General features: G+C 57.6%; 11 protein-coding genes across 11 annotated transcripts; 5 read left to right on the forward strand and 6 right to left on the reverse strand.

Moving 5' to 3' along the window:
* SLS55_005323 (uncharacterized protein) lies at positions 1-2,419 on the forward strand (the record flags this gene model as incomplete). The annotated part of the gene is made up of 7 exons (XM_066776773.1): positions 1-368; positions 418-914; positions 985-1,042; positions 1,493-1,968; positions 2,029-2,157; positions 2,206-2,289; positions 2,349-2,419. 7 exons carry the CDS (start codon positions 1-3, stop codon positions 2,417-2,419), a joined length of 1,683 nt encoding a protein of 560 aa, XP_066632615.1.
* A 1,011-nt stretch (positions 2,420-3,430) lies between these two features.
* On the forward strand, positions 3,431-4,240 carry SLS55_005324 (uncharacterized protein; the record flags this gene model as incomplete). The annotated part of the gene is made up of 1 exon (XM_066776774.1): positions 3,431-4,240. One exon carries the CDS (start codon positions 3,431-3,433, stop codon positions 4,238-4,240), a length of 810 nt encoding a protein of 269 aa, XP_066632616.1.
* A 1,864-nt stretch (positions 4,241-6,104) lies between these two features.
* Positions 6,105-8,056, forward strand: SLS55_005325 (uncharacterized protein; the record flags this gene model as incomplete). Its single annotated transcript, XM_066776775.1, has 6 exons — positions 6,105-6,140; positions 6,270-6,612; positions 6,671-6,968; positions 7,022-7,147; positions 7,201-7,290; positions 7,339-8,056. 6 exons carry the CDS (start codon positions 6,105-6,107, stop codon positions 8,054-8,056), a joined length of 1,611 nt encoding a protein of 536 aa, XP_066632617.1.
* A 1,636-nt stretch (positions 8,057-9,692) lies between these two features.
* Positions 9,693-11,357, forward strand: SLS55_005326 (uncharacterized protein; the record flags this gene model as incomplete). Its single annotated transcript, XM_066776776.1, has 1 exon — positions 9,693-11,357. The coding sequence occupies one exon, from the start codon at positions 9,693-9,695 to the stop codon at positions 11,355-11,357; it is 1,665 nt and encodes a 554-aa protein (XP_066632618.1).
* A 2,553-nt stretch (positions 11,358-13,910) lies between these two features.
* SLS55_005327 (uncharacterized protein) lies at positions 13,911-14,984 on the reverse strand (the record flags this gene model as incomplete). The annotated part of the gene is made up of 2 exons (XM_066776777.1): positions 13,911-13,963; positions 14,408-14,984. 2 exons carry the CDS (start codon positions 14,982-14,984, stop codon positions 13,911-13,913), a joined length of 630 nt encoding a protein of 209 aa, XP_066632619.1.
* Positions 14,985-15,368: 384 nt separating this feature from the next.
* SLS55_005328 (uncharacterized protein) lies at positions 15,369-16,028 on the reverse strand (the record flags this gene model as incomplete). Its single annotated transcript, XM_066776778.1, has 1 exon — positions 15,369-16,028. The coding sequence occupies one exon, from the start codon at positions 16,026-16,028 to the stop codon at positions 15,369-15,371; it is 660 nt and encodes a 219-aa protein (XP_066632620.1).
* A 1,122-nt stretch (positions 16,029-17,150) lies between these two features.
* Positions 17,151-18,997, reverse strand: SLS55_005329 (uncharacterized protein; the record flags this gene model as incomplete). Its single annotated transcript, XM_066776779.1, has 5 exons — positions 17,151-17,470; positions 17,605-17,898; positions 17,999-18,287; positions 18,453-18,746; positions 18,989-18,997. 5 exons carry the CDS (start codon positions 18,995-18,997, stop codon positions 17,151-17,153), a joined length of 1,206 nt encoding a protein of 401 aa, XP_066632621.1.
* Positions 18,998-19,437: 440 nt separating this feature from the next.
* SLS55_005330 (uncharacterized protein) lies at positions 19,438-21,202 on the reverse strand (the record flags this gene model as incomplete). Its single annotated transcript, XM_066776780.1, has 3 exons — positions 19,438-20,591; positions 20,639-20,710; positions 20,770-21,202. The coding sequence occupies 3 exons, from the start codon at positions 21,200-21,202 to the stop codon at positions 19,438-19,440; spliced, it is 1,659 nt and encodes a 552-aa protein (XP_066632622.1).
* A 728-nt stretch (positions 21,203-21,930) lies between these two features.
* SLS55_005331 (uncharacterized protein) lies at positions 21,931-23,008 on the reverse strand (the record flags this gene model as incomplete). The annotated part of the gene is made up of 4 exons (XM_066776781.1): positions 21,931-22,151; positions 22,280-22,546; positions 22,602-22,853; positions 22,981-23,008. The coding sequence occupies 4 exons, from the start codon at positions 23,006-23,008 to the stop codon at positions 21,931-21,933; spliced, it is 768 nt and encodes a 255-aa protein (XP_066632623.1).
* Positions 23,009-23,142: 134 nt separating this feature from the next.
* On the reverse strand, positions 23,143-23,410 carry SLS55_005332 (uncharacterized protein; the record flags this gene model as incomplete). The annotated part of the gene is made up of 2 exons (XM_066776782.1): positions 23,143-23,354; positions 23,404-23,410. 2 exons carry the CDS (start codon positions 23,408-23,410, stop codon positions 23,143-23,145), a joined length of 219 nt encoding a protein of 72 aa, XP_066632624.1.
* Positions 23,411-25,595: 2,185 nt separating this feature from the next.
* Positions 25,596-27,363, forward strand: SLS55_005333 (uncharacterized protein; the record flags this gene model as incomplete). Its single annotated transcript, XM_066776783.1, has 4 exons — positions 25,596-25,804; positions 25,854-26,699; positions 26,771-27,060; positions 27,188-27,363. 4 exons carry the CDS (start codon positions 25,596-25,598, stop codon positions 27,361-27,363), a joined length of 1,521 nt encoding a protein of 506 aa, XP_066632625.1.
* Positions 27,364-27,634: the final 271 nt, after the last annotated feature.

Consider the following 27,634-nt stretch of genomic DNA (forward strand, 5'->3'; position numbering starts at 1 on the left):
ATGGCTCCCTCTGTAGAGACCGTCACGGTCAAGGAGAGCCCATTGCCGCTGCTTGGGGATGATCCTCTATCGCCAGCGCAGTGGGCCACGCTCCTTGCCTTCGCCGACGCTGTGGTGCCGTCAATAGCGCCGTCTGCTACTGCCAACCCGGCATCACAGCTCGCCATCGGTGCGAATGACTACGCGACCAGACTTGCCAATGTACAGCAACTGGCCGGTCCAGATGTCGCCCCAGAGCTTTCGGCGCAGTATCTCGCCGAAACGCCGTCGGCCTGTCCAGCCTTTCGAGAGAATATTCAGCGCTTGATGGCCCAGTACATTCCAGCAGATGTCAGGAAGCAGCTGCTGGCGATTTTCGGCGTCCTGAAGTTAGTCCAGTGTGTTACTGGAAGCTACGCTGAACTAATTGAATTCCAGTACGCGGCCAGGTGCGCTCGTGATGACGGGCTACTCGACGCCCTTTGCGGAACAGCCCGTCAATATCCGCATAGCAATCCTCCAGAACTGGATGACAGCAAGGACGCCGATGTTTCGTCAATTGAACAAGATGCTCACTTCCTTGATCAAGCAGAACTGGGCAAAGTCAAGTGCGGCCCTGGGGCGCGTCCTGGGCTTTCCCCGCGTTCCCGTCCATGGATCTGTTGGCAAAGGGTTCAACTTTGAGTTTATCCAGATGCCTCCGGGAGTTGGACCAGAGACCATTGAGACAGACATCGTTATCGTGGGCAGTGGATGCGGAGCAGGGGTATGTGCAAAGAACTTTGCTGAAGCCGGCCATAGAGTCATTGTGGTGGAGAAGTCGTATTACTGGCCCCCTGAGCATCTCCCGATGAAAGAAACGGACGGATTTAACCATCTTTTCATGAACGGCGGGTTTGTCATATCCGACGATACTTCAGTCAGCGTAGCTGCAGGTAGGCCTCCCGGCTATTTTACTCGACCCCGAGGCGAAGGTGCCGTTTGGCAAGAACTGACGCGGACCAGGCCAAACCTTCGGAGGAGGGGGCTTCGTGAACTGGTCAGCATCCCTGCAGACCCAGGGGTATGTTCGTCAAGAATGGGCGGATCAGGGCCTTCCGTTCTTCACGTCAGCAGAGTTCCAGAAATCCTTAGATGCTGTTTGCCAAAGGATGGGCGTTGCCACTGACCCTATCAAGCACAACCCGTCCAACAATCATCTTTTAGAAGGCGCACGGAAGCTTGGTTGGTCTCACAAGGCTGTCCCCCAAAATAGCGGAGGCGCGGAACACTATTGCGGATATTGCAGCATGGGCTGTGCATCGTGTGAGAAGCAAGGTCCACACGTTTCTTTTCTGCCAGATGCGGCACGCGCTGGCGCCGAGTTCATCGAAGGCCTTGACATCAGGAAGATTTTGTTTGAAAAAAAGAAAGGAAAGATGGTTGCGGTGGGCGTTTGCGGTACTTGGGCGTCGCGCGACGAGCATGGAGGGGTGGCTGGCGCATCGAAGACCCGGAGGAATGTGATCATCAGAGCAAAGCGCGTGGTTATCGCCGGCGGCACGATGCAAAGCCCTCTCCTTCTCCTCCGATCGGGCCTCAAGAATCCGAACATTGGACGGCATCTCCACTTGCACCCTGTGTCATTCTTGGGAGCCGTGCACAAGGAGCGCACGGATCCATGGGAAGGAGGAATCCTGACTTCAGTCGTCAATGAGTTCGAGAACCTTGATGGCAAGGGCCATGGAGCCAAGCTTGAGGCCGTTACCATGCTTCCCTCCGTCTGGCTCACAGTTGCGCCATGGGTAGGCGGGCTCGAATACAAGGACCTTGTCCCTCGTATGAAGCACATGGCGGGCTACTTTGCCCTGGCACGGGATCGCGACACTGGGCGTGTATACCCAGATCCCCTCGATGGACGCTGTCGCCTTTCGTATACATTGTCCCGCTTTGACAAGAAGAGTCTCCTGGAGGGCGTTGTTGGCCTTGCTAAACTGCAGTACGTCGCCGGTGCGAGTGAAATTTTCACGACGATTCCGGGCTGCCCTCCGTTCAGACGAACAGAAACAGAAAGCGAAGAAGAAGACCCCGAGGGCACCAACAACGAAAGGTTCCAGGCGTGGCTGAAGGATGTCAGAAGAACTGGCTTGCCTCAGCCTGAGACGATGTTTATGAGCGCGCATCAGATGGGGACCTGCCGTATGGGCGCGTCGCCGAGGACGAGTGTTGTGGATGCTGATGGCAAAGTCTGGGGGACTGAGGGGTTGTACGTCGCAGATGCCAGCGTCTTCCCTAGCGCCAGTGGTGTCAACCCGATGGTAACCGTGATGGGTGCGTGCTGTCTCGCAAATCCTCAGGGTGAAGGTGTGCTAATGCAGTCCATTCCACAGGTATCGCAGATTGGCTCTCGCGAAACATATCCGCACGTATGGCAAGAGAGAAAGAGGTTGCTAAGCTTTAGGCCGAGGGAAAGCGCGAAGCGAGGCGGGCCATGTTGTTGTGGTTGACTTGGATTGGTCTATTCGTGTGACCGGGAGGAAGTGACAGGTCGAGGTGTCGCATGATGCGGCCAATAGGCGAGGGTGTGACCGCGGCGTCACAGTGGCGACGGGCAGCGAGCGCGAAGCAATTGCTGGGGAACAGTGAATAAATGGAGCAGCATCTTCGATGGGAAAGCGCAGCACTGACGACTGTTCCTGCGTTGGCTCGTGATCTTTGCGGGTGAGGCTGAATATTAAGACAGGCATTGCCTCATTGGGACCAAAGGTGGAGGGGTTTAGCGTCATGCGGGCGGGCGCTGTCTCGGGGCAGGCCGCATTGCGGTCGGCCGGGTGGCGAGACTTGGAGTGACGAGCATCTGAGAGCTCCAGCGGATGCGCAACCAACATCCGGCAAGGCTCCATGTGTTTCAGCGTGGTTGCATTCCAGGGTCTCCGTTTCTTCGCGGCGGCAGCCGAGGCAGCAGGGCGACGTCACTGTGCGTGCACCCTCACCACCACTGCCGATGTGCACACACGCAGTGCGGTGCCTGGGCTGCCAATCGCCGCCGTTCCGTGTCTTGCGGGCTGCCCACGTTGCCGGCCGGGTTCCAGCGGCGCGCGGATCGCATTGGCTCAGCCCAATGAGCTCGAGAGCCGTCCCAGAAACATGCCAGCCGCCAGGGTCTCCGCATCTGCTGCACCGCCTCGCGACTCCTTCGATCCCATGCGCGCTTTCCACCGCTTGTCGCATAAATCCACCCGCATGCCCGCCCGCTGCACCTCCATCGCATCAGCAGTTGCTCGCCCCACCTCGGTCTCCCGTGTGAACTGCTCCTCGCCGACCATCAACAACCGTCGCATCTTCAGTGCGGCCTGTGCCACGCCTGCGTATCCCCGGCGCCTCGCTTCACCACCGCCGCAAAAAAACCGTCACTGCCAACGCTGCAATCGAACACTCCGTCATCCGATCCATCGCTCTGCCTCCCGCAGCCATGTCGCAATTCATATCCCTTCTGCCGCCAACGGCGTCGCTGCCCACCTCGTACGATAGGACAAAGCTGGCCGCCGACCAGCCTGCCCGCGACATTCCCACAACTTTCAAGGATGCCATGACCGTTCGCGAGCGCGTTTTCGTTGAGGAACAGGGCGTGCCTCTGGAAAACGAGTTCGACGATGACGATCCTCGCAGTTTCCACTGGGTCGTGTATGCATCGGTCGGAACATCGAGCTGCGGTAGCAGCGGCGGCTCGCCACTCTCCAGTGGCACGCCCGACAACTTCGAATCCCCACCGCCCCAGGAGGAGCGTCGCCAGAGCGACCCCACAGCCAACCGCGTCGCCGTTGGCACTATCCGCCTTGTCCCACCGCCTCACCCGCCGCACCCTGCACCCTCCGACACACACAAGCTGGACAATTCTCTACGTGCCCCGGCCACCGCGTCGCTGGCCAAAGGCACCCCCGGCTCTGAGCCATACATCAAGTTGGGCCGTCTTGCCGTTCTGCCGGCATACCGTAAGCTTGGACTGGCTGCCCTGTTGACGCGCACCGCCCTGGATTGGGCCGCGCAGAACAGCAACCAGATTCTAAGTCCGCCACGTCCGGAGGAGGTGGAGCTGGCAAGAGTTGAGGGCCGCGACGAAGATCTCGACTCCTGGAGCGGTCTCACGCTTGTGCATGCGCAAGTCCATCTTGAGAAATTCTACAACCGATTCGGCTTCGTCAAGGATGAGGATATGGGGGAGTGGGACGAGGAAGGCATTATGCACATTGGCATGTGGTTGACCCTGAAGCTTCGGGAGTAGAATTTGTGGAGGAGAGTCTCCGACAAATAGGTTGGTGTGCGCATTCCTTAGGAATTGAGCGCCGACTCCGTTACGATGGCACGATTCAAGATATCCCCCTTAGTTACTTTCGCTTTTGTTGCAGTCTATTTACCTGCAGAGCATCACGGTTGCACTACCGGGACACTACAATAAAAAAGAAAAATCACAAGCTATCAAACCGTTTAGCAGCTGTTATGGTGAGCCAAGACTGCCATGCAACGCATTCTTGTTCCCGCTTTTTTCAAGCACTCATTCCCCAACCCCGCGTCTGGTCGTCTTCAGCTCATGCACGGCTGCCGCCAGGCTGGACGTCCCCACTGACTCGCCAGGCTTGCATCGGAGAACACTCCGCGCTAGTCTCCCGCCTCCGCAGACTGCCAAACCCGGTAAAGCGTTGCTCTCGCATGTACATCCCCCGCAATCTCGTCGATCAAACGTTCGAGATTTCTCATTTCGACCGCGTAGGGTGTCCGAAATGCTGCCGTTCGAAGGGTTGGTGCCGGGAATGCCTATCGTATTCAAGCATGCTGCCGACGCACCGAGGCTAATCATAGCGCGGAACGCGTGGGTTTTGCGGGGTGATTGAGATCGAGTATCGAAAGGTGTGGGTCTTGCATTTTAGCTGATTCTTCCGTGCTTTCGATGACCTATCAGTATTAGTGAAAATCGGTAAATCGGAAAGTACGGCTCGGGCCGTTATGGGCAGTTTTTCATACCACAGCAAGTAACAAGATAATCCGTCCTCATCTACTTCACATGACATTCATGTAGATGTTGAGTCAAGTTTCCGAACGTAAATGCGAGTCTTGAATACGTGCACATTTGTCTAGAATGGGTTCGACTACCCTTATAAGAAGAGTGCGTCATCTTCGGTGAGCTCAAAGGGCTTAAACCTTCTGTCGCCTGCTATGATATTTCGCAGGCCGTGGTCCATAGCCCAACGTCCTGGTTCTAAAATGTCGCATTGTCTACTTGCCTGGCTTACATTTATGCGTAGCTGTAAGGGTTGTGCAAGTCATCGCATCAAGAGAGAAGAGCAAATACGGTCATTCCTCGATGCGTGATCAAAATCACCGGAAAGAGAAATGGAACAGGCAGGGGGATGGTGTAGTGTTGAATGATAGACGTAGGTCTCGGCGCATCTTACCATAGTGATTTCTCGGACCTTTTCTCATTTCTGCTTATTCCTGAAAGCGTTTGTCATTGCAAGCTTTTGAAACTCCAGGATGTTCTTCCGGTGGGACATTTGTAAACCTCACTACGGTGCGGTGCCCGTGTCAGCCCTATGGGCCAATGTGCGCTCGGGCCAGCGTTTGGCGCAGCATCCTTGCTGGCGATCCCAAGCCACCCGTGGAGGGCTCGCGACTTCATGTGTGGCTCCAGGATTGGAGTCAGCAAACTCGTTTGCAGTTTGTCATCCATATGAGCTGCCAGTTGGGACTTTCAAGGTGATTAATCAGAATGCAGCAGTGAAAAGTACGGAGAACAGGCGAAATAATGGACTACCTGTGTTGGCATGAGGGTGATGCATGGGGAAGGCATCGGGGCCTTCGCGCCTAGAGTTGGCTCGGCGTGTCGGGAGACGCGACGCGCGACATCGCGAAGACTCCCGCCACCCGACCTGTGGTCCGGCACGTGACATGTTGCCCATGGCTCCTTCCCTCCGCACCCGCTCCCATTTCTGCCGATCTTCGCCGACACTACCTCCGCAGCACCTGCCGCATCAACTCTTTCCATTCGTTTGCACTTTGTGCTGGCATGAGCCTGAAAACGCTCAGCTAGTGCCGTACCATCGTTTGTCTGCAGGTTGCCCCCACTCCTCCAAGCAACATTCTGCGAAAAGATGGAGTACGACGCGGAGGACCATCATTGGCACCTCGTAAGTCACCTTCTGGCCTCACCCGCGCGTCCAACCTTTCCACCCTCGCGTGTTGTGTCACATAGCGCTTGTCGTCAAAGCCTTATAGGCTTGTCACGTTCGGAAGCTCTTGCTGATCTGTCGACACAGAAGCCGACTCCGACCCCGGCCTCGTACGAGGCGGCCTTGGGATTTGAGCAGTCGGTCTTCGGCAGCCATGGTCGCCACCTCGACGGCCCTTCAAAAGTCTGGATCCCGATCGCCGTCATCTACACCTTCATCGTTGGCTTTGGCATGACGACCCTCTTTTTCCAGCGCTTCACCCATACTGCTCGCATTCGCGGTTACTGGCTGAGCTCCACGTCCGTGATTGCGCTGCACGTCTACCTCACCATGATTCTCATAGAGTATCCGATCAGGTTCTGGTATGTCTGCGCAGCCGAGTTCTGGGTTATGGCACTTATTTTCCCGGTCGGCCTGGGTCTCTACCAACGTAAGTGCCATCACTCCCGTGATATTGCTAGCCTGTGTGGGACCCTGATCGCCAATAGTTTCCAACTCCCGCATCATCTCCTACTACCAGTCCCAGCAAGAACTCTTGGTGATGCCTAAACGCAACAAGAAAGGCAGGGTTCCTATCTGGTACACGCACCCACGTGCGTTCCTGAGATACCACAAGAACATGGACTTTGCGGACAAAACGCGCGTTTTCGTTTACAGTACCTGGTGTTTCGCCATTTTCGGTTGCACCTTGATGTACATTGGCTCCATCAATTTCCACAGGGGTTACGGATTCTTCGGAGAGTGGTCGGGAAAAGCAAACTGCCACCGCGGACCGCACGGTGAATGGTAGGTCATGAAATCCAGCAGGCGTGTCCACAGTCTGTGCTGACGACGGCTAGGGTGCCAACGGCCATCTCACAACTCCTCATTTGCTGGATTTGGGGTCCATACACGCTTTGGTACGCTAGGAGCATTCAGGACTCCCACTACTGGTCCATTCAAACGAAGATCAACCTCATCGCCGGGTACGTTGATATTCAGACTCAAAAAAAAACCGATACTGCGGCTGACGGTTCAGGATGCCTGGAACTCCCCTTTGGATGGCGTTCTTGTATTCGAACAATCCGACCGTCATCGCTATCAATCGCTGGTTCCCTCATACCGGATGGTAAGCTCCCAGGCTACCTTTTCTAGAATCGGGACTGACCTGATTCAGGTTCATCCCCGGGATCATGACGATCCAGATGGGCTCCATAATCTTCCCTCTCCTTGATATATGCCGATCCCCTGTATACATGGCAGCTGTGGAAGGAGAGCACGAACTCAACAACCTCAGTTCCACCACCAATGCCCTCAACCAAAAATTCAACAAAGCCCTGACTTCCATGGCTGCGTTCGAGAACGCATTGGAAAACAACGTTCGTCCGTTGCTGGTTTGGGCAGCCAATCGCAACTTCACGGCAGCCGACATCAAATTCCTCGTCTTCGTCCGCAACTGGAAGAACCACTGGGGTGGCCCGGGCAGACGCAACCGTGTGCTCACTCCGAATCAGGCTTGTCAGCGCTTCGAGGATGCCGCAGTCATCTTCTTCACTTTCATCAACCCGACAACCTCCAAGGTAACAGTCAATATTGGTGACGTTACGTACAGGACTATTTCCAAGTACTTTGTTGACGTGATGCCACATGACCTCTCCGGAGAAGGTACAAGTTTCTTCTCTGCCCAACAGCAAGTGGCGCCTTGGGAGAAGGACGAGCGCACGTTGCAGAGCCCGGGAGTGGACGGGTTCGACAGAGCCAGGCTGCACTATGTTGGCGCGGATGAGAATCACGACGATTACGATGCCATTCCGAAGGGCTTCAGTCTGTCCGTGTTCGATGATGCTTACAACGTCATCAGAGACGACATCTTCTACAACACCTGGCTTCGGTAAGTGGATACGCTCGCAAAGCAGGTGAGATGGATTGCTCGTGAGATCACCTAACTGATTGAAGATATAGCTACGTCAATGACCTGGACACGAGCAGCGACGCAACGGGTCCGAGCGATCACAAGTGCACGGAGGCATGCAAGCACGACAGCTCGACACCGAGCCCGCTGTCGGAGCTTCCCGAGGCGCACATGCGTGCAGCTCGCTCTCCTGCGACTTAAACTACCAGCAGGTCTGAAATAAGCGCGGAGTCTCGTTACGCAGGTGGACAACTGATTTGAATGGCCCAATGGGCTTGGACGTTGACAGTAGCAACCACGGGCGGCATTTCTTCATTTCTGCTTTCTTGTTGTCGATGGGATCTTCAGGTACAGCTTCTTCCTTGGCGATCTCATTGGCTGGGATCACTGGTTTTGATACGGGGATATACAGGGATTGGTCGGGAGCTGTGCCTGCACTTTGATGAGCTGGACGTTTTGAAGCGCCCTTTTGAAGAGCCCAAGCGGCCACTATGGCTACAGCAGGATGCTAGAGCATGTAGAAGACTAATGAAAAAACGGGAGGTCGAGTACCAGGTGGCAGTGGTGATTCTTGTGTTGCGGCGGGCTTTCCAGGCCCGCGGGCGCCCCCTGCACGGTGGAGACGCACCCCCACAAAAGCTCCACGCGCGCGGCGATCATCAATACCGACAGTCGACGTCAGGGCCGTTCAGGGAGTTGCAGGAGAGGGCGGAGAGGGAGGGTGGCTTCCAGAAGCTGCGATGGCTGCGGGAGGATTCAGGAGGGCGCGGCTTGGAAGCTTGGCATGTGGGCGGCGACTTTGCACTGCAGGCACAGACAGTCGCGACATGGCACAATCGCTTGCGCTGATGGCGTGCCGGGTGACGAGCAGATTGAGGGCGATTGTGAGACAAGGCCACGCAAGGTATAAATCCAGGTGCATCGGGCGATGTGGCCTGTCGCCTTTTGCCTTCTGTCTCGCTGCGCCCCGACCTGCCCCGTCCGCCGGCCCTACCTAGGCGCGCCCGGCCTTGGGCTGTGGTCCCCGAATAGGGAGACGTTCACGTGCGCGTCCTGCGACCACGGTCACCGCCCGCAAGGATCTCCGAGATTGCGGCGCTCTGCGTTGCGCCGCCGGCCGCGTCGTCCTTGGCCGTCAGTCGTTGCACACACACGCAGCGCGGGCCGCCTGGTGCGAGAGCAGCCCGTCATTGGCAATCCTGCCATTTTGTCGCGAACTGACGTGCTCGGCCGCTACCTCACTCTGACACAGGAGCCGCTAGGCCCGCCCAGGGTCTGTAAGGATGCGTCGAGGAGCCGCGTCCATCACGCAATTTCTGGCGCTGCGACCTCACCGCCCTCCGCCCTAGCGCGCCCCCGTATAAAAATGTCCACCACCGCCCGCTCTGCCCGCCTTCACCCCGCTCCAAGTCTCCGTTTCGGCTCGAATCTGCCGCCGATCTCGTCTGCCCGCCTTCCAGCCTGCTGCCCGCCATCTCGGACCATTCGTGGCTGTCGCGTGACTTGACAGGAGAAAGGACGGCACATCCTCCCTGCTGACGTGTCCGCCGCTACCGTCTATAAGGACCTGCGAGGCGCCTTCTCTTTGTTTCCGCACCCTTCCTCTCTCTTCCTTCGCCATGGCTCCCCACGCTTCGCTCCCGGACACGCCTCCCAATGGCCCGCAGGAGACGGGCTACCTTCCTCCCGCCGGCGACCACTTCCCGGTGAAGCCGAACATCCTCTACATCATGGCCGACCAGATGTCTGCCCCGCAGCTGAAGATGCACGACCCCAACTCGCCCATCAAGACGCCCCACCTGGACAAGCTGGCCGAGACGGGCGTCGTCTTCGACAGCGCCTACTGCAATGCTCCCCTTTGTGCCCCCTCCCGCTTTGTCATGGTCACCGGCCAGCTCCCGCACAAGATCAGGTCCTACGACAACGCCTCTCATCTGAACGCCGACGTGCCCACGTTCGCGCACTACCTGCGCCGGGAGGGCTACGAAACCACGCTGGCCGGCAAGATGCATTTCATCGGCCCCGACCAGCTGCACGGCTTCGAGAACCGTCTGACCTCGGACATCTACCCCGGAGACTTCGGCTGGTCTGTGAACTGGGACAAGCCAGAGGAGCGCCAGGAGTGGTTTCACAACATGTCCTCGGTCATGCAGGCTGGGCCGTGCGTGCGCTCCAACCAGCTGGACTACGACGAGGAGGTCATGTACAAGTCGACGCAGTATCTCTACGATCACGTGCGTAAGGGCGATAAGGAGCGGCCCTTCTGCTTGACCGTATCTCTGACTCACCCGCATGACCCGTACGCCATTACCGAGGACTACTGGGACCGATACGAGGACGTGGACATCCCGCTGCCCGAGGTCCGCATCAAGCAGGAGGACCAGGACCCCCACTCGCAACGCTTGATGAAGTGCATCGACCTATGGGACAACCCAATCCCCGACGAGGCGGTCCGTCGGGCTCGCCGTGCGTACTACGGCTCCTGCAGCTACGTCGACGACCAGGTTGGCAAGCTCATGAAGGTCCTGAAGAACTGCAAGCTCGACAGAAACACCATTGTGGTGTTCAGTGGCGACCATGGCGATATGCTGGGCGAGCGCGGACTCTGGTACAAGATGTCTTGGCACGAAGGCAGCGCCCGCGTGCCGCTTATCATCAACTACCCGCCACGTTTCACGCCTCGCCACGTCAAGGAGTCGGTTTCGACCATGGACCTGCTGCCCACTTTGGTTGATCTGGCCGGAGGACGCATGGACTCGGGTCTCAGCATCGACGGCGAGAGCCTGTACCCGGCCCTCTGCGGGCACCGCACCAGGGACGAAGTCATTGGCGAGTACATGGGCGAGGGCACGGTTACGCCAGTCATGATGATTCGCAGGGGCAAGTGGAAGTACACGTGCAGCCTGGTCGATCCTCCGCAGCTTTTCGATCTGGAGAAGGACCGTCAGGAGCTTCACAACGTTGCCAACTCGGAAGAGGCGGAGTACAAGGAGGCTGCAGCCGCGTTCGCCGAAGAGGCGAGCCGCAGGTGGGATCTGCAGAAGATCCATGACGACGTGCTCCAATCGCAGCGCATGCGCAGACTTTGCTGGAACGCGCTGAAGAAGGGTCGCTTCGAGTCATGGGACTACCAGCCACAGGACCTCGCCTCGCAGAAGTACATTCGATCGACCATTCCCTTGGACGATCTCGAGCTGCGCGCCCGCTACCCGCCGGTCGACGCTTACGGCAAGCCGTACATGACGCAGCATCCTCACGGCCAGGCTGCGGCCAAGGGCCAGTAGGCTCCCACTCAAGACTGGCAACGTGGGAAGCTCTGCGGCGTTGGGCCTGGGCCCTGGCCCGGCAATTCCCGCTGCAACACACTGTTCTGCCCGCTCGCAAGCGTGCCAGGCCGGACGGACATTGGCTCGTTATGATACCAAACCACTGGAGCAAGCTTTCGCACTTGGCTCGTTCGTCGTACTGCTTGCTTGAGCTTTTAGCGAGGCGTTGGTAATGGATTTCCGATGGAAAATGCTTGCTCTTTTCACTGCTGGTACCTTTCCGAACATTTTTGAGGGAGCTTTCCACAGCGGTGCATCCATTAGCGTGCTTCGGTTCTTTTTGTTTCCTGTTGATTCTTCGCTTCCAAAATGACTTCCATGATACACGTACTTCTCCAAGTAGCATCTTTAGTAGTAAAATGAATAAGGAATGATGTCCGAACCAACCGCGTCTCATGTTCTTGGTGGCTGTAGTGCGAGATAAGCGCTTGATTGTTCTGGAGCCAAGGGGGTGGCGAGTCAGGATCAGCAACAGCCAGATAGCCAGGCGTCCGGCCGTCGATTGGCAGACGACTGATAAATGCGGAGCAGAATTGAAACGATTATGGACAACTTCTCCTGAAGGAGAATGATGGATGTGCAGCCTTGTTGCATGGTCATTGGCGTCTGTGCCACTGCTGAGACGTGCGCTGCATACACTGTAGCTTGTGCCAAGCTCGTTGCGTCGCCGCGTACGTAACCGATGGCATCTCGAGACGCGAAGGGAATGAACGGCTAGTGACGGGTGTGCATACGGAGGAGATAGATGGTCCGCATGGTGGTAGGTGGCAAATTGGGATCAGGAACGAAAAGCAGCAGAGGCTCATCTCACGCACAGCAGCAGCCTCTAGACATTGGCGAATGCAACAGACGAGGCATGAAGCAGTGCTTGCCCACAGAGATACCATTGCCATGCACCTTTGAGATCAAAGAGAAAGACTTTAGAGACGAGTGTCCAGTCTGCCTTGGTTTGCTGCCGTAGCGGAGTCGTGTCCGGCACATTTCCCCTCCTTTCTGATTCAAATGCGTCCAACGACGACGCCGCACGTCATCAATGGGGAGTCCAGGACGGGACCGTTTTTCCCACAGCCTTGCTACCATCTCCAAGCTGTTCGGCTGTGGTTATCGCACGGCTGCACGTCGTGGATGAGTCCATGGCCCCCTGCCGGCACGCATCTTGCATGACACGCATGCACGCATGCAATCGAGCTGAGAGCAGAGGACCACACAGCGCATCGAGAAGCACTGCGCCAGGCCAAAAACGGGAATCTTTAACCGCCCAATCACGCCTGTCAGCGACCGCCACGTATCACGCCATTCCTCGTGACCATCGAGGCCGTGTGCGCCGGCCAATCGCCCGCCGTTTTTCTGCCAGTCCGTGCTCCCAGACGCTAAAAACTTACCCCGGACTTTGTTCTTGCCTGACGCATGGATCGCTCCCGGGCGAGCGAGCAGTCCACCGCGTCACACTCCTTCTTCGAAACAGCCGAAGATGACGAGAATTGGAAATCGCCAGCATTCGCCGGGCCTTCGGGCCTTCGTCCCAACGCCGGTCCGATTTGCTAAGCATGCTGATACGGCTGCAGTCTCACAGTAACGAGCCAAGGCCTTCAGGCGAGCTTCGAGAAAAAAAGAAAGAAGGAAGGAAGTCGCTAACGAGAGCCGCTCTTTATCGTGCAGGCTGCGGTGTGATTCGGGTGCATATACATGGCGGCTCCTCATCACACATGCTCCTTCCTACCTCTTCCCTCGCCTGCTACGCCGACGGGAAGCACCGCGCCCGGCTCCCCCTTTCGCGCTTCTAGGGACACTCGGTGATGTGCAGCAGCGCAAGCGCATAGTCCCGATATGCGGTGAGATCGGATTGGCAATGACTAACACCGGCCTCGCCCACGTCCCTCCCTCCTGATTCTCGTTGCTGCCTGATGGAAGCGTGGCTCCTCGCCTCTCGCCTCCGCCGCGCTTTGTTCAGCTCTCACACACCACGACCCCGGTCTTTATTGACAAATGCAGCCTTCGTTCGGCCTTGCTTATGGCCCGAAGCTCCCCGGAACCGGCGCGGAAGCGGGAGTCTCGGAAGGGGATTTTGGCTCGAGTGATGTAATCCGTGTGTGGCGCAATCTGGCCGTTGCATGGCGCAGCTTGCGAAGGGCGTAGCCGACCCAGCTGTTTTTCCCCCTCGGCTTTGTCCATACAGTGATTTGTAATGACGTAGATGAGACTCCAGTCGGTTCGATTGCTGCTGACAGCCACGGGGCGCATTGTGGAAGCTTCTTTGCTCGTTCCCTGTTTTGCTCCTTGCTGTTAAAGTGCGGGCAGGTCGGTCGGTTGTCAGCTGTGCGCGCGTGGCTAAGCTACGTATGTAGGGGCGGGTGAGCGCCTCTCGCGCCCGGGATGCGGGGAAGCGGGTCGCGGGGAAGAGCTTAGCGTTATGCTAATGCTACCTCTGCCCATGCTAGCAGCACAGGACCCTTCGTCCCTCTTGCTTAGCGCTCGCTGTCTGCATCGGTTTTTGGAAAGCACTGCAGTGGGCTACAGAATGGTAGTATCCATAACGAGCTTCACGGTCATGTGATCGAATGAGTCTTGGATCATACGAGTATCAAGTTCGTAACAAGCCGTTCTTTACGCCGTGCACATCCTCCCAATTCCAACAGCCATCTCAGCTACAACCTCCAAAACTATCAATCCATCTGTTTTCATAATGAACCAAAGAAAACCCCCCGGGAGTATTGACAAAGGGGAACTGGAACTGGACGAAGTATAAACCTATGTGATCGAATGAGTCTTGGATTATAGGGGTATCGAATTCATAATAAACCGTTCCTCGTAAGCCTTCTACCACTCCCTGCACATCCTCCAAATCCCAACAGCCATTTCAGCCAACAAGTCCCACCAGAACAGGCCCCACTACAGAAAGGGAATGGAGCCGTTAGAACCACCATTATGTGAAGCAGGTGCGGCGCCATATCGAAACACCGACCTCTTACACTTTTTCCGTGGGCGCAAAAACCGAGCGTTGGGATCACCATTGTCGTACGGGTTGTAACAGTGGGCGCCGAGCGGGACCGGCTTCCGCTGCTCGATTCCGGGCGGCGGAACAATGAAGAAGTCTTTTCCATCGCGGTCCTTGCGCAGGAACTGCGGCTCGCCTGTCCGCATGGCATGCAAGGCGGCGCGGCGGGTGGCCAGGTGTGCCTCCAAGAGCTGGGCTTTGCGCGCGGCGTCCCGGGCGCGCAACGCCTTGGCCTGCTGGCGATTTTTCTTGATACGTCGCCCTAGCTTGAGCAGCCCGTGGACTTCTCCGTCATCGTTGCCGGTCGAGGACGACTTCCCCGCCGCAGCTGCTTCCTTGTCGGCCCTGTCGTCGCCATCATCGTATTTCTCGGCGACGGCGTCTGTTGATACGAAGTCGCGGCGGTTCTGTTTTACGATTTGTTTGCGCTCTTCCCTCGGGATGGACTTGATGTATGTGCGGTCGTCCCAGGGGTGATCCCAGGTGGATCGCGGCGGATTGGCGCGCGTGTCGACGAAGAACTGGTGATCGGTTTCGTAATCGAGCTGTCGAATCCAGCCGGCAGGGAGAGGGCGGATCTCATCTTCCATGCTGCGCACTCTGAGTATTTCTTGGCGCTTCTCCAGTGGAGCAGCGGCCGTGGTGCTTGGTGCGGCTCCGGAGGACGGCGGTTGGTATGCCATTTTCGGAGATAATACTACTATTGGTAGGGCGGTTCAGTTGAAATAGGAGGGCTTGGATGCGAAGGTGGAGAGTCGTCTTGTATGCGTATCCATGGACGATGGGGTGGGGACCTCTATATATGTCACGCCCGGGGAGCTCTTGCCCCGCCACTTGCAGCGCCAGGAACGGAAGCTTCGCTCGTTGCATGGGATATCCGGCTACGGCCTAGAAACTCGGTGTGGATTCTGTGCTCAACACTGTTAGTGCAAGCCATTACATGGCATCCGGCGAGGCACGTACAGTCTATCCCTTCACCGGGCGCGGGGTCTCTGGCCAAGAAAGCCGTTGTTCAAAGTCATGATCTCGCGGAACCTGCGCCGGTCGTCCTCTTTCTTCTTCTCCTCGATGGCCCTGGCAAGGACTCCCGAGTCCCACCACACCTTCCCCTCGTAGATGTGAAGGTCCTGGTAGCCTCTCTTTGCCGGACGCGGTGCAGCGTCGATGTCTGCATCAACGCCCTCGTCGGGTGCTGTGCTGGGCGCAGGCTCTTCCACAGTGCCGACGATGAATTCGAACATGCGTGGGATCTCAATGATCCTTTCCTCCTCCCAGCCCCTCAGCCGGCAGAGCATGATTGCCTGCACGCTGACAACGTGGCGCTCGCCCGGGCTGAGAGAGCGCACGTCTGGGCCGAAGACTCGGGTCAGGCATGTCTGATGGTGCATGAATTCGAAGTCGCCGAAACGGGATTTGATGGCGGTCCAGATGGAGTCGGACGATCGGTACATGTTGGCTGTGGAGTCGAAGAAGGCGGCGTTGTCGGCGAAGAAGACAGAGGGGTCGTGTGCCTCGAAGTCGAGGCTGTCCAGGGCGGCCAGGTAGCCGTGAGCAATGCGCAGAGCGGGCATGTCGGGAGAGGAGGGGAGAGAACCCATATGGGTGTACATGGAGGGGCATTGAGGCGGGGCCATGTTGGACTGCTGCGGAAGGGAGGATGGATGAGGAGCTGAGAGGCACGCCGCCTCGCTTTAAATGGCACAGCGCAGTCATCGTCCAACATGGTCGACAACAGCCAGTCAGCACACATCAGGCTATCCAGAGAGAAGTGGGGCGTCTGGGGGCCAAGGCCAAACCCCGACCTCAGGCCCCGCATCGCAGCGCGTGTAGGCAGCCATCATGGTGCCGGGACCCTGCATGCACTCCCTTGTTGAGGCCACAAGGCGCAGCCCCTAGCCGAGGTGCAGCGATACGCGCCGCAGCGGTTGCGCGCGGGGCTGGCGGCCGGCAGCTGGCAGCTGGACAGACGTCGGTGCAAAGGAGAGCGCGGCGAGGCCCACGCCTGGCGTCAGCATCACGCGTCGCCCAGTCCCACTCTTCTCTCGCAACACCTGACCGTGATCCAGCCACAGCCTGTATTGACGTCGCTCCTCACGATTGCACGATCAGATGTCCGCCCAACTCCGATGCCGTGGCTCTGGAAGCCGATCTTACCCCAATCCCGGGCTCATCGTTGATCGTCTCTCATTGCCGTCGTCACCCTTACATACTTACGAGACTCCATCTCCGTCAGCCCGCCGGGACCGAGGATCGTCGCACGCCCTGGACCGGAGCCGCACCATCTCCACAATCGTGTACCTTCCATTGTCAGCGATCCCCCGCCGCTTGACGCTGAATCGCGCATCGTGGAGAACCGCATCCGGGGCTTTCTCCGCTTTGACATGACAAATCCTCATCTTCCAGCTCAACTCCGCAATCCTCAATCCGAGTTTACCCCGTGCCAGCTCTACTGCAAGTGCCGAAAACCCTTCCGCCCGGCCAACTCGGTAAGCGGTCCGGGCCGGATACAACGGTCAAGCCATATCGAGAGCCGGGACAGGAGCCTAGACGAACTCCATGCTCTGACCCTCACCAATTCCAAATCACAGCATGGCCCTTCAGCCGGCACCGAGTCGAACATACAATTTCCTGTTCGATTCCAATACACCCTTTCAGATCCCATCGCTTTCTTCTCGTCCGAATTTCGGCTCAGCCTGGACCACACAACCTGCACCCCATGAACAATCCCCTTCTCCGCATTCCAAATCTCTCTTCAATCAAGTCTCCAACCCATCGGGCCCCCTCGCCGTTTCCCCGCCACCAGCACTTTCATCCGCCCCCTTCTTCTCGTCGCCAACCTTCTGCGTGGCCACGCCCACCGTGACAATGTGCGACCGCATCAGCCGGTCCCAGTCGTGCACCATGAGCGAGTTCTCGAGGCTGCTCAGAACCGCCTCGTTGCCGCGCCCCACCATCTCCGCCTCGTACCGCTCGACGGCGTCCCGCAGCGCCGCCCCCGAGCGCTCTGGCATCGCCTCGACCTGCTTGACGAACTGATCGCAGTCGAGGATGGCGTTGTTGAGCCCTTGGCCGCGGTCTGTTTCCCCCAATATGTCAGTCACAAAGAAAAAGGGCCAAGAATGAAGTAATATCATTTCCGCGAGAAGAAGAAGAAGGAGATGGACGGATGGGATGGATGAGGTTTCCGGGGGTCAAAACTTCCGAACTTACGAGGCGTCATCGGATGCGCCGCGTCGCCCGCGAGCGTCACCTTGCCCCGGGCCGGGTGGCCCTCCCAGCCCGTGGTCGGCCAGTACGGCAGGTAGTTGGCCCACGCCTTGCGGCCCTCGTCGATGGCGGCGGCGACGCCGCCGAAGGGCGCGGCGAAGGCCTGCGCGCGCCGCTTGATGGCGCGGATGATGCTCCGGCTGTCGGGCAGGTCGATCGGCCCCGTCTGCCGCCAGCTGCACAGGAAGATGTACTCGACCTCGGCGAGGTTGTCCCCCTTGCCGTAGGCGTCGTGAACTGTGCATTTTCGTTTATCCTCTTAGAATCTTGAGATCGGAGGGGGGGGGGGGGGGGGGGGGGGGGGGGGGCGTTTTGGAGGGAAGAATGGTTCACTTACCGCCCATCCACATCATAACGCCGCTCGGATGGAACAGACTGCACACGCGATGGTGCTTCTCCCGCAGCTCGCGCGCCTTCTCGACGGGCAGCTTGGACAGCACGACCGCCATGACAATAGGCGAGCGCAGCACCTTGCCCCTGTCCGGCCCCAGTAGGTACTCTCGCACGAACGAGTGCGCGCCCTCGGCACCGACGAGGATGGTCGCCGTATGCTGCGTGCCGTCCTCAAAGGTCGCCGTCACGCCGGGCCCGGAGGTCGTGTCGATGTTGACAAGGCGCTTCCCGTACTGTTTGGGTTCGAAAAGAGCCGCGGCAGGGTGGTTTGGTTAGCCTTGGGGTTTGTGCGTGTGTGTGGTGTAGAAGCAAGCAAGGGTGGGGATGTCAAAACACAAAAAGATATTGTAGACACCCAATAGTGAAAAGTATGAGGGGGCGAAAGAGGAGAAGCCTACGCGAATATCAATGCCCGCCCCCATCACCCTGGCAAACTCTCTCCTACGCAACCGCAAGTAGTACGGCGTCGGCACCTTGTGCAGCACCTCGCCCGTCTCGGCGTTGAACATGGGGAAAAAGGCGTTGGCCGACGGCACCACGTCGTCGACCTGCGCCGTGAGGATGCGGCCGCGCACGTCGGCGGGCAGGCACGCCTCCAGCGGCGTCTGCGCCCAGTAGATGCCAAAGTCCCAGTCGCGCGACCGCTGGTCCAGGCTCTCGTCCTGCTCGAAAACGGTGCAGGGAATGCCGGTCTGTATTGTTTCGGAATCAAAGAGTTGGATGGTCAGCCAATTTGGACCTTCCTTTTTTCTTCCTTCTTTATACTTTCGGATGATACGCGCTTGCTTACCTTCCGCAAACCCTGGGCTATCAGCCGTCCGCCAGATCCTAGATACAGACGGGGCAAATCAGTCGTTTGAAACGCGGAGCAGAAAGGGGCGGAGCAGCCTCTCATACCGGCTCCAATCACCATGACGGATATGTCCTCGTTCACACTCCCCATGGTCGTCGAAGATGAGGTCGCTGTTGGTTTGAACGTAGCAGCCGTGTGGTGCGAACAGCGTGGTGTAGCTCGAAGTCTTCAAAGTATTAATTAGCAAAGCGGATATCATCCAACGCGTCGGGCGGAGGGTGCAGCCTCTATTTAGCAGCTGCCCGGACGCGCAACCTTTGTGCTTCTCCAATCCTGGTCGTAAGACTTTCTAATCGCTTCCCTGTGCGCTTCGCGGGGTATCTATCTTGCATGGTCCCGCTGCATATGCACGGACAGGGGTAGTGTTTGCCGCTTTCGCTTTTCCCCACTTAATACGCCGTGGGGGCAGAAAGATTTCAAGCTCCGCGTGAGATTCAACTAAGAGCGGGTAAATGTACTACGTGCGTACGGCGGAAAATAAACTGGATAGGAAGTAAGAAGTCCAAACCCCCCGCGAGTCCCCCTCCCCGTCAACCCAAGACCACGCGGCTCTGTGAGCTGAAGAAGTCGCAAGCTGCTGAATTGTCCGGATCCGCCTGCACTTCTATCGACTTATCGTTCACCTGCAGGACGCTAAACCCAACGCTCTGCCCCTCTGCAGCGCTGCCAGCCCCGCCACTCGAGTAAGACGGCCAGTACGGCGCACGCGAGTCCCGCAACGGATTCGGGTCGTGTGTGGTCGCGAAGCTAATCCAGTAGGCGGACATGATGTCGGCGAGCGTCGCATTGTTCGCACCCGGAAAGTTGATCGATTTCGACGTCAGGAACGGCGTCGTGGAGGCGTGCAGTTGCGAGCCTGCCGCGAAGACGAGCTTGAAGACGGCCGACGTGTTGAACGCCATATCGGTGAACGCCGTCGCCACGTAGTACGTAGGACACTTCATGATGACATCCCCGAACCAGGCCTGCCGCTGGAAAAAGGTTGAGTTGTATGCGCTCTGCGGGTAGAGCTGGTTGAGGCGGCTGAAGAACGACGGGCCAGCCGAGGGAAACACGTTCATCGCGTCCGTCGTTTCTTCGCTTAGGGTGGTGATGGAATCGTTTGAGAATATGTACCCTTCGTACTCTTCGTGATCGAGAAGGATCGGTACTTTGTGGAAATTGCCTTGCTTGTACTCCTGATCCGGAAGCTGACGGATGAATTTGCCGTCGACAACAGGACCCCAGTAGGTGCTGCCAAACCCATACTGCGGGCCCGGATAAGTCATATTCAGCACCCGCTGGTTGATGAATTGCACATCCGACGTCTCAAGTCCTCGGAGACACGTCAAATCCGAGCAGTTGGTGATTTGAAGCGCGGTACGGAACTGCCGCTCTTGCGTGCTCCCGCTCAACATCGGTATCCACCACGGATACTCTGGGATGGCGGCGGAGAAAGGCGGCTGGTCGAAAGCGCCGCCTGCGGTCAGCTGAAGGGTGACACTGCTGCCTCCTGCAGAACCACCCCAGATTGTGACCCGGCTGGGATCGCCGCCGAAGGCCTTGATATGCCGCTGCACCCAGTCGAGGGCAGCTCTTTGATCAAGTAGGCCGACATTCAGGTCTCCGTTCTCCTTGACCTCAGATCCAGCCAGAAACCCGAAAGCTCCGAGCCTGTACTGGACCTCGACGTAGATGAGGCTTCCTGGGGAGCGTCAGCATCCGACATTGCCTTTCGACTGTAGTACAAACCATTGGACTTATGCACAATTGCGTCGCCTGGTGAGACAAGTTCTGGAGATCCCACGACATATCCTCCGCCATCTGTGTGACATGTTAGCTTTCAGGGAAGATCCATGCAGAGGCCCGAGGTGAATACGTACGGAGCTGTACAAAGACGGGCAGCGAACTACCGGTAGGGTTCTGTGGGGCCTTTACGTTGAGCACCAAGCAATCCTCTGACTGCGGAATGCTCTGGAAAAAATAGTCTGGGCCATAACGGCCCCACGAGGGGCCAGGGGCCGCCACCATCCACGGCGGTGCCGATTGATAGCACATGGGGCGAGGCAAGGTTGCGTTGATAACCTGACCGGTGAAGTTGTTCGAAGCTTCAATTGGCCTGGGCGCCCGCCAACGCAGGTTGCCCAGAGGCGGCTGAGCATATGGGATGCCGTAGAAGTAGTTGATCTGGGCTGTTTCGTTGGTGAAGCCTGTGTATGTAACGTAGCCCAGGTCTGCAGATGGCGCATCGGTTGCGGAGGCGGATAAAGCGAGCGCGGCCAGCGAGAGGATGGAGGCTGTGGTTGGCCTCATCATGGCGAGCAACTGGAGGGATGGTGCTTGAAGAGTGTGTGGATGACATTCACGGGTACTTATAGACGCTTTCGGGCGGGCGAATAGGCAGAGCGATTCAGGAGTACTGGGCTAGTCTGCATATCGTGTCACCAGCGGGCTGAGGCCAAGCGACTAGCGCTGAATCCCCAAAGGATAGATGCTGTGCCGATGATTCATGTTGATCAGAAGCAACCCCTACTTTGGGAACGCTTGACTGCTTGTTTTGTGGGACATGGATTCGCCAGGGTCTGGGATGAAAGGGCGTGCTTAATTAGCTTCGATTGTTGTACTGATGCGTCTTAGACAAGGCGCGAAGTAAGTAAGGATGATACCCCGCAAGTGCAGCGGATGCGGCGATGACGGGCGATGAGCCATTCACTCATGACAGCGGGGCCGTGCGTGAGCAGCGACAGGGATGCAGCCGCATCGAGATGCGTGTCGTTGATGGAAGTTGGAGGACGGAAAGCGAGAATCCGAGCCTACTAGCGCCGGACGGAGAGCCGGCCAAGGAAGAAGGCGCAGTCGACCTGAGCCTCTCCACTCTCCACTGTAAGCTGCTCCATCCCCTCGCCTGCACCATGCCGTCGCTCCTTCCATCCGCGCTGCTGCTCGGCTCGTGCAACTGTGCTGCGTCACACTGCCCCGCGTCACTCCAGACCATCTGACAAGCAAGCCACAACGTGCAGCCTCCATATTACTACCGATATTGCTTATCCGGTGGATCCGTACAACTCATCGTACCCGTAGCAGAGCACGCCGCTTTGGATGTCCATGACATCGCCCACTCTGACCCAAGTCGAGTTCGACAGCGCCCCGAAGTGCATCTGATAGTCCAGTGTGATGTTGTGATACGCAACATCGCCGAAGAAATCGAACGGGTATGCAAACTGCGTGTCGGGTCCGGAGATGTCCTTGACGCGCCTCTCGAGATCTAGGGTTTGTCAGCCCGGGAACATTGGCTGGCGCTATGGCGAATACCTTGGCTTTGCCACGTTTTCCAGATGCGATCCATGTTGGCATGGTGAAAGAAGAAGAGGGGCTGCGAGCGGGTCAGCATACGGCATGGTCGAGACTCGACGCGGCTGCTTACATCCGACGGGCTGCTGTACAAGTCACCAATCGCGCCCAGCTCGCCACCAACACCCAGGTGTCCACCTCCGTGGTAGGTCAAGCCGTCGACTTCTACCCGTCCCTGGACCGCAATGTCGAATTCCTGGAACGTCTTGCCCGCGAGTGCCTTGTCCACCATTGTCATGTTCAGCTTTTGCGAGGCGAGCCAAGGACTGAAATCACGCGTGAGACAGCGAGGGTTGTACGCCGTCGAGTCTACTTTCGTCAGCCCTGACCTGCCACAGCCGAAATTAAGGAAACCGGTACGCACTGTTGGGACCCATGTTGACCGTGTAGTTGCGGAACGGGCCGTCGGTCACACATCCTGGGAGCCACGTCAGTCTTCTGCTCAACCCAAAGGTACGGGCTGCGAACGCACCGCCGCCGGTCTTGCCGGGGATGCGAAGTCGCACGCTCGTATCGTTGCTGCTGTCGATGTAGTATCCATTTCCGCCAAAGCCGGTAACCGCGTCGAAGATAGGTGCCTTCGGGAATTCTTCTTCTGTGGCGTCTAACGTCCAGTCTGCAGCTTGTTGTCAGCTCTGACTTGATCTCTGTGTTCGACGAGTGGCGAAGGATGGACCGACCCCAATATCTATTGCCAAAACCAGTTAGTCTTCGCACTTCAGTCTCTTTGGCTTTTCACTTACGGCTGACCGCCTGTCCAACCACACTCATCGCGGAGAGCTCTTTCATAGCTAGCCACATAATACCGATGCCAACTGTATGGTGCGGGTAAGTATCTTGTCTCATGGGCATAGAACAGCGATTCGCTGACGTACGGTTGGAAGTGTCCCTGGCAGACGGTACAATTAGCACCCGGCGTTGTGCGATCGGAATGATGTACATACGACGAAGTGAACATAGTCGGTTGCGTTGATGTGCGCGGCCACGAAGTCGTCATACCGGGTACGGGCCCCAGAGAAGTACGACGACGTTCTCGGGCTCTTGGCCTGGAGACACTTGACTGCGCTAATGTAGGACTTCTTCTCATGGTCGGACAGTGTTCTCCTAACAGGACGTACTGTCAGAGTGACGTGCGGGCCGGGTTCGGCAACCCGAGTGATGCTCACTTACCATTCTTTTCGGACCGGAGGCTTTGAGCACGTCGCCGAAGCGAGAGACACTAGCGCGAGCACGGCGAACAATCTCTTGAACAAGGCCATAACAAGAAGCCGTGAGGATCCAGGAAGATCAATTTACTTTCTTCCCCAAGCAGCCTGGGCAATGTCTTGGTTCTTATGGCGAGTCCGGGCTGCGAGGACCGCGTAGGTAGGTGATATCGGAAACAAGGCCACCGACGTCAAGACCGCCACGTGGGAACCCGAATGATTCGTGCAACTGCTTCTGGACTCCGTGTGTTCAACGAATTTGCAACAAAAGGCAAAAACAGGCGAACCCTATGCGGAAGGTGGGGAGGATTCGTGGGCGTTAATGACAGTACGTGCGCCGACTTAGGGAGCGTGGATGCAGAGACCGGCTGGTGACCAAAAAGCCACAATAAGGAGCTGTAACGGTGGAGGCCTGGTGGATACAGACGACCTTTTGTACGTTGGAGCGCGACGCGGACTGGCCTGCAGTCCAGGCACAACGCCCGAATCATTGCTGCGCTCACAACTCCGGGCAGGCGTTGAAGAAATTTCACGATCGAGCGTTTCGACTACTGCTGGCTGGTTGAACGTCAAAGGACGGTTGATGCATTGTGGTTTTGATAGCGTGTTCTGGATGCATCCATCAGAAAACGCCCTCCAATGGCCACGCGGCAATAGGGCGCTAGATAATCACCTGCATTAGGAGAACCGGGCTGGGGGGTCGGGATACTCCGGCGTGGAGGCGACAGCATTTACGGTCGTAGTTCCGCGTGCCTGTTTATCTGCCGGGTGCCATGTTTCGAAACGTGGGCGAGATTGGACGGGGATGAGATGTTTGAAACGCAGAGCCGCACAGTCAAAGTCGCGTCTCGAGAGCCGAGCCGCATCCGCATGTTGGCACCCGGCCTATATATTCAGGATGGGACTTCTTGGAACGATGCAGAATGAGATGGTGCTATCTTCAGCGCCGATCTGGCTAGGTGGCGTTGAAACATGGAAGGAGGTACAGCTGCAGGAGTGCCACGAAAGCCACTGAGGAAATCAGCAGGCCTTCTGCGCAACTGCTTGGAGTGATGTAAGCGGTCGTGTTCTTTCTGATGGGTTTGCCAACGGCCCAATGCTATACGATGAATACGCCTGCGACGACTAAGCCGCGCCAACGAGACGAAGAAGTCAAGGGAAGATGGGGTGACACAAGCGGAAAACATGTGTATCTGGATACAAGCGAGCTCGGATGAGATGATAAGGCCGGGTGCTTTGCGATCCGGCCGGGGATGGGACGGAACCGTGTTAATGTCTCTTGGGCATCCTTTGAGCAAGCATTTCCCGTGAGACAAGTTGGCAGCCAGATGCGACGCTCTAGTACTGGCACCCAACAGAGAGGTGCTCTGACCGTGGCTGAAGTGGGGATAAGAGAGCTTGGTCGGCAACGGCGTAGATAGTGGGTGTGGCTACGCCAGCTCGCGGGAACGGAGAGCGGAGGAGAGTCAAGCCATTGGCGTCGGTGGAGGCCGGTGCCAAGAGCGCAGGTTCGTCAGCAGGCGGCAGCGCCGACACCAGGAGCGGAGCGCCGGGGCATGGGGATTGGGCGGGGATTGGCAGAAGGAGGAAGTGGGACGGCAGGCGGACATCCAACAGGGCAGCGGCAGAGCTCTCGGCTGGTGCTCTCCCGAAGTGAGCGCGCAAGGGGGCGACGTCCATGACAGCGCAGCCGTGCAACCAACGAGTATCGGCGCATGTCGGGCTTTGCAAAGGCTTGGTCAACGACAGACACAAGGGCCGTGGTTTACCCCAGACTGACGCGCTCCACCGGGCCGATTTCCCCATGGAGAGTGCTGCTCACGCCCGCCACCACTGCGGGGAAAGCTGTGCGCCGCAACCCATTGGTCTGCCGCGCCCTCTAAGCCTGCCCCGGTTACATCGCCCGTCCTTGGCCAGACAAGCTCGCTCCTTTCGGGGAATGAACGCGGCTCATGGTCCCCAGCGAATACCGCCCACCGCAATGTGCCCGTCGGACCCACTCGTCCGGTCTTTAAGGTCGCCCACTTCCCCAGGTTTTTTTTTGTGGAGTGCGCCCTGTCCATTGCGCTCACCACCTTCTCACTCTCCGTCCGTCTCACCTTGACTGGTGCGAGTCCCCTCTCGCAGCGAACATCTGCGTGACATCGCCCGCCATGGCGGCTTCTGCCCCCGAAATTTCCACGCTGGACGAGAAGAGAGATGTCGAAACCATCGACCAGGAGGAGTTCGGCCAGCACATGCATATCCCGAAAGGCGAGGCGCCGCCGTTGGTGCGCGACCTGACGCCTGAGCAGAGAACAGAGATGGAGGCAAAGCTGCGCCGCAAGATCGACCTGCGCCTGATGCCCATGATCATCATCATGTACGCCACCAAAGCCCTGCGACCAATTGAGGTACTGACCGCTGAACAGGTACATCCTCAACTACATCGATCGCAACAACATTGCCGCTGCTCGCTTGTCCGGTATGGAAGAGGATCTCGGCCTGACTGAAAGCCAATACTTGACCTCCGTCAGCATTCTGTTCGTCGGCTACCTCCTCATGCAGGTGCCTTCCAATCTATACCTGAACAAGATTGGCCTGCCCGCCATCTACTTGCCCACCTGCATGATTATTTGGGGAACCATCTCCACCGCCACTGCAGCTTGCCAGAGCTTTGGCGGCCTCGTCGCCTGTCGCTTTTTCTTAGGCTTCATCGAGGCCGCCTACTTCCCGGGGTGCTTGTATTTCCTTTCGTCATGGTACACGCGTCGGGAGCTCGGCCTGCGTACCGCCATCCTCTACTCCGGTGCGCTCATCTCCGGTGCCTTTTCCGGCCTGATCGCTGCTGGCATCAGGGGCAACATGGATGGTGACCGCGGCCTACGCGCGTGGAGGTGGCTGTTCATCATCGAAGGAGTTGTCACCATCTTCATCGCCTCGTTCGGATTCTTCATTCTTCCCAACTTCCCGCGTACCACCAAGTGGCTCACCGAACAGGAGCGCCAGCTGGCCATTTGGCGCCTGCAGGAAGACATCGGCATGGACGATTGGACCGGAACCGAGGACCAGAGCATGTGGACTGGCTTCAAGTTGGCGTGCATGGACGTCAAGATGTGGGTGCTTATGGGCTTGCTCTTCGGCATTGTCAGCGCAGGCAGCGTCACCACTTTCTTCCCCTCCGTAGTCGAGACTATCGGCTACGGTCAGGTCGAGACGCTTCTTCTGACCGCCCCGCCCTATGTCCTCGCCGTCATCACCACTGCCTTGAACGCATGGTAAGCCCTCCCTTCTCGCCCTTCCCGCCCCTCCTTTTCTCGCCAGCAGGACTTACCATGAACAACTGCAGGCACGCTGACAGGACCGGCGAACGCTATTTGCACGTCGTGTTGCCCATCTGTTTGGGAATTGTGTCCTTCATCCTGGCCGCTGCCACGCACTCCACCGCGCCGCGCTACGTAGCCATGATGCTGATGGTCTCGGGCGTCTACACCGGCTACGTCGTCGTGCTGGGCTGGATTTCCAACACGATCCCGCGTCCGCCCGCCAAGCGCGCCGCCGCCCTCGCCTTCATCAACGCCGTGTCCAACAGCTCGTCCATCTGGACGTCGTACATGTATATCAACCCGCCGGGTTATGGTGAGTCTCTCGCAGGATCCTTTCTTTTTCTTCATTTTTTCTTTCTTCCTGTTTTGCTTCTTGATATCCTCTTTTGCATCTCGTAACGGTACGAACTTGCTTCAGCATGCTGACCTTGTTTGCTTAGTCATCGCCTTCTCTGTCGACTGCGCTATGCTTGGTCTGGCCGCCATCTGCGCGACAATACTGCGGTTCATCCTAGTACGTCTGAACAAGAAGCTGGATCGGGGCGAGCATGTCGAGGGCGCCGTCAACGCCGTACCAGGCCAGGCTGCAGACAGAGGTTTCCGCTTCTTGACCTAGACATCCCATACATCTGGGATCATGTCTTGAAGATTTGCAACATGTCCATACATACAGTCGCCAGTAGACACACATAATGTACATCTTGCGTCAGCTGTGCAATACCGGAATCTTGCGTTCTATACCCCTTAGCACCCGCTATTTTGTAGTTTAGGTAACGACGTTGCTTGTACTCAACGTCATGCTCTGTGATGTCGAAGTCCCCGTCTTATCCCGGTCTATACAATGCTTCCCTTGTCTTCAGATATTTTTCAGTGATAGGCGGACACAT

Source organism: Diplodia seriata (genome assembly GCF_021436955.1).
Source record: "Diplodia seriata strain FDS-637 chromosome Unknown scaffold_5, whole genome shotgun sequence".
Lineage (NCBI taxonomy): Eukaryota > Fungi > Ascomycota > Dothideomycetes > Botryosphaeriales > Botryosphaeriaceae > Diplodia > Diplodia seriata.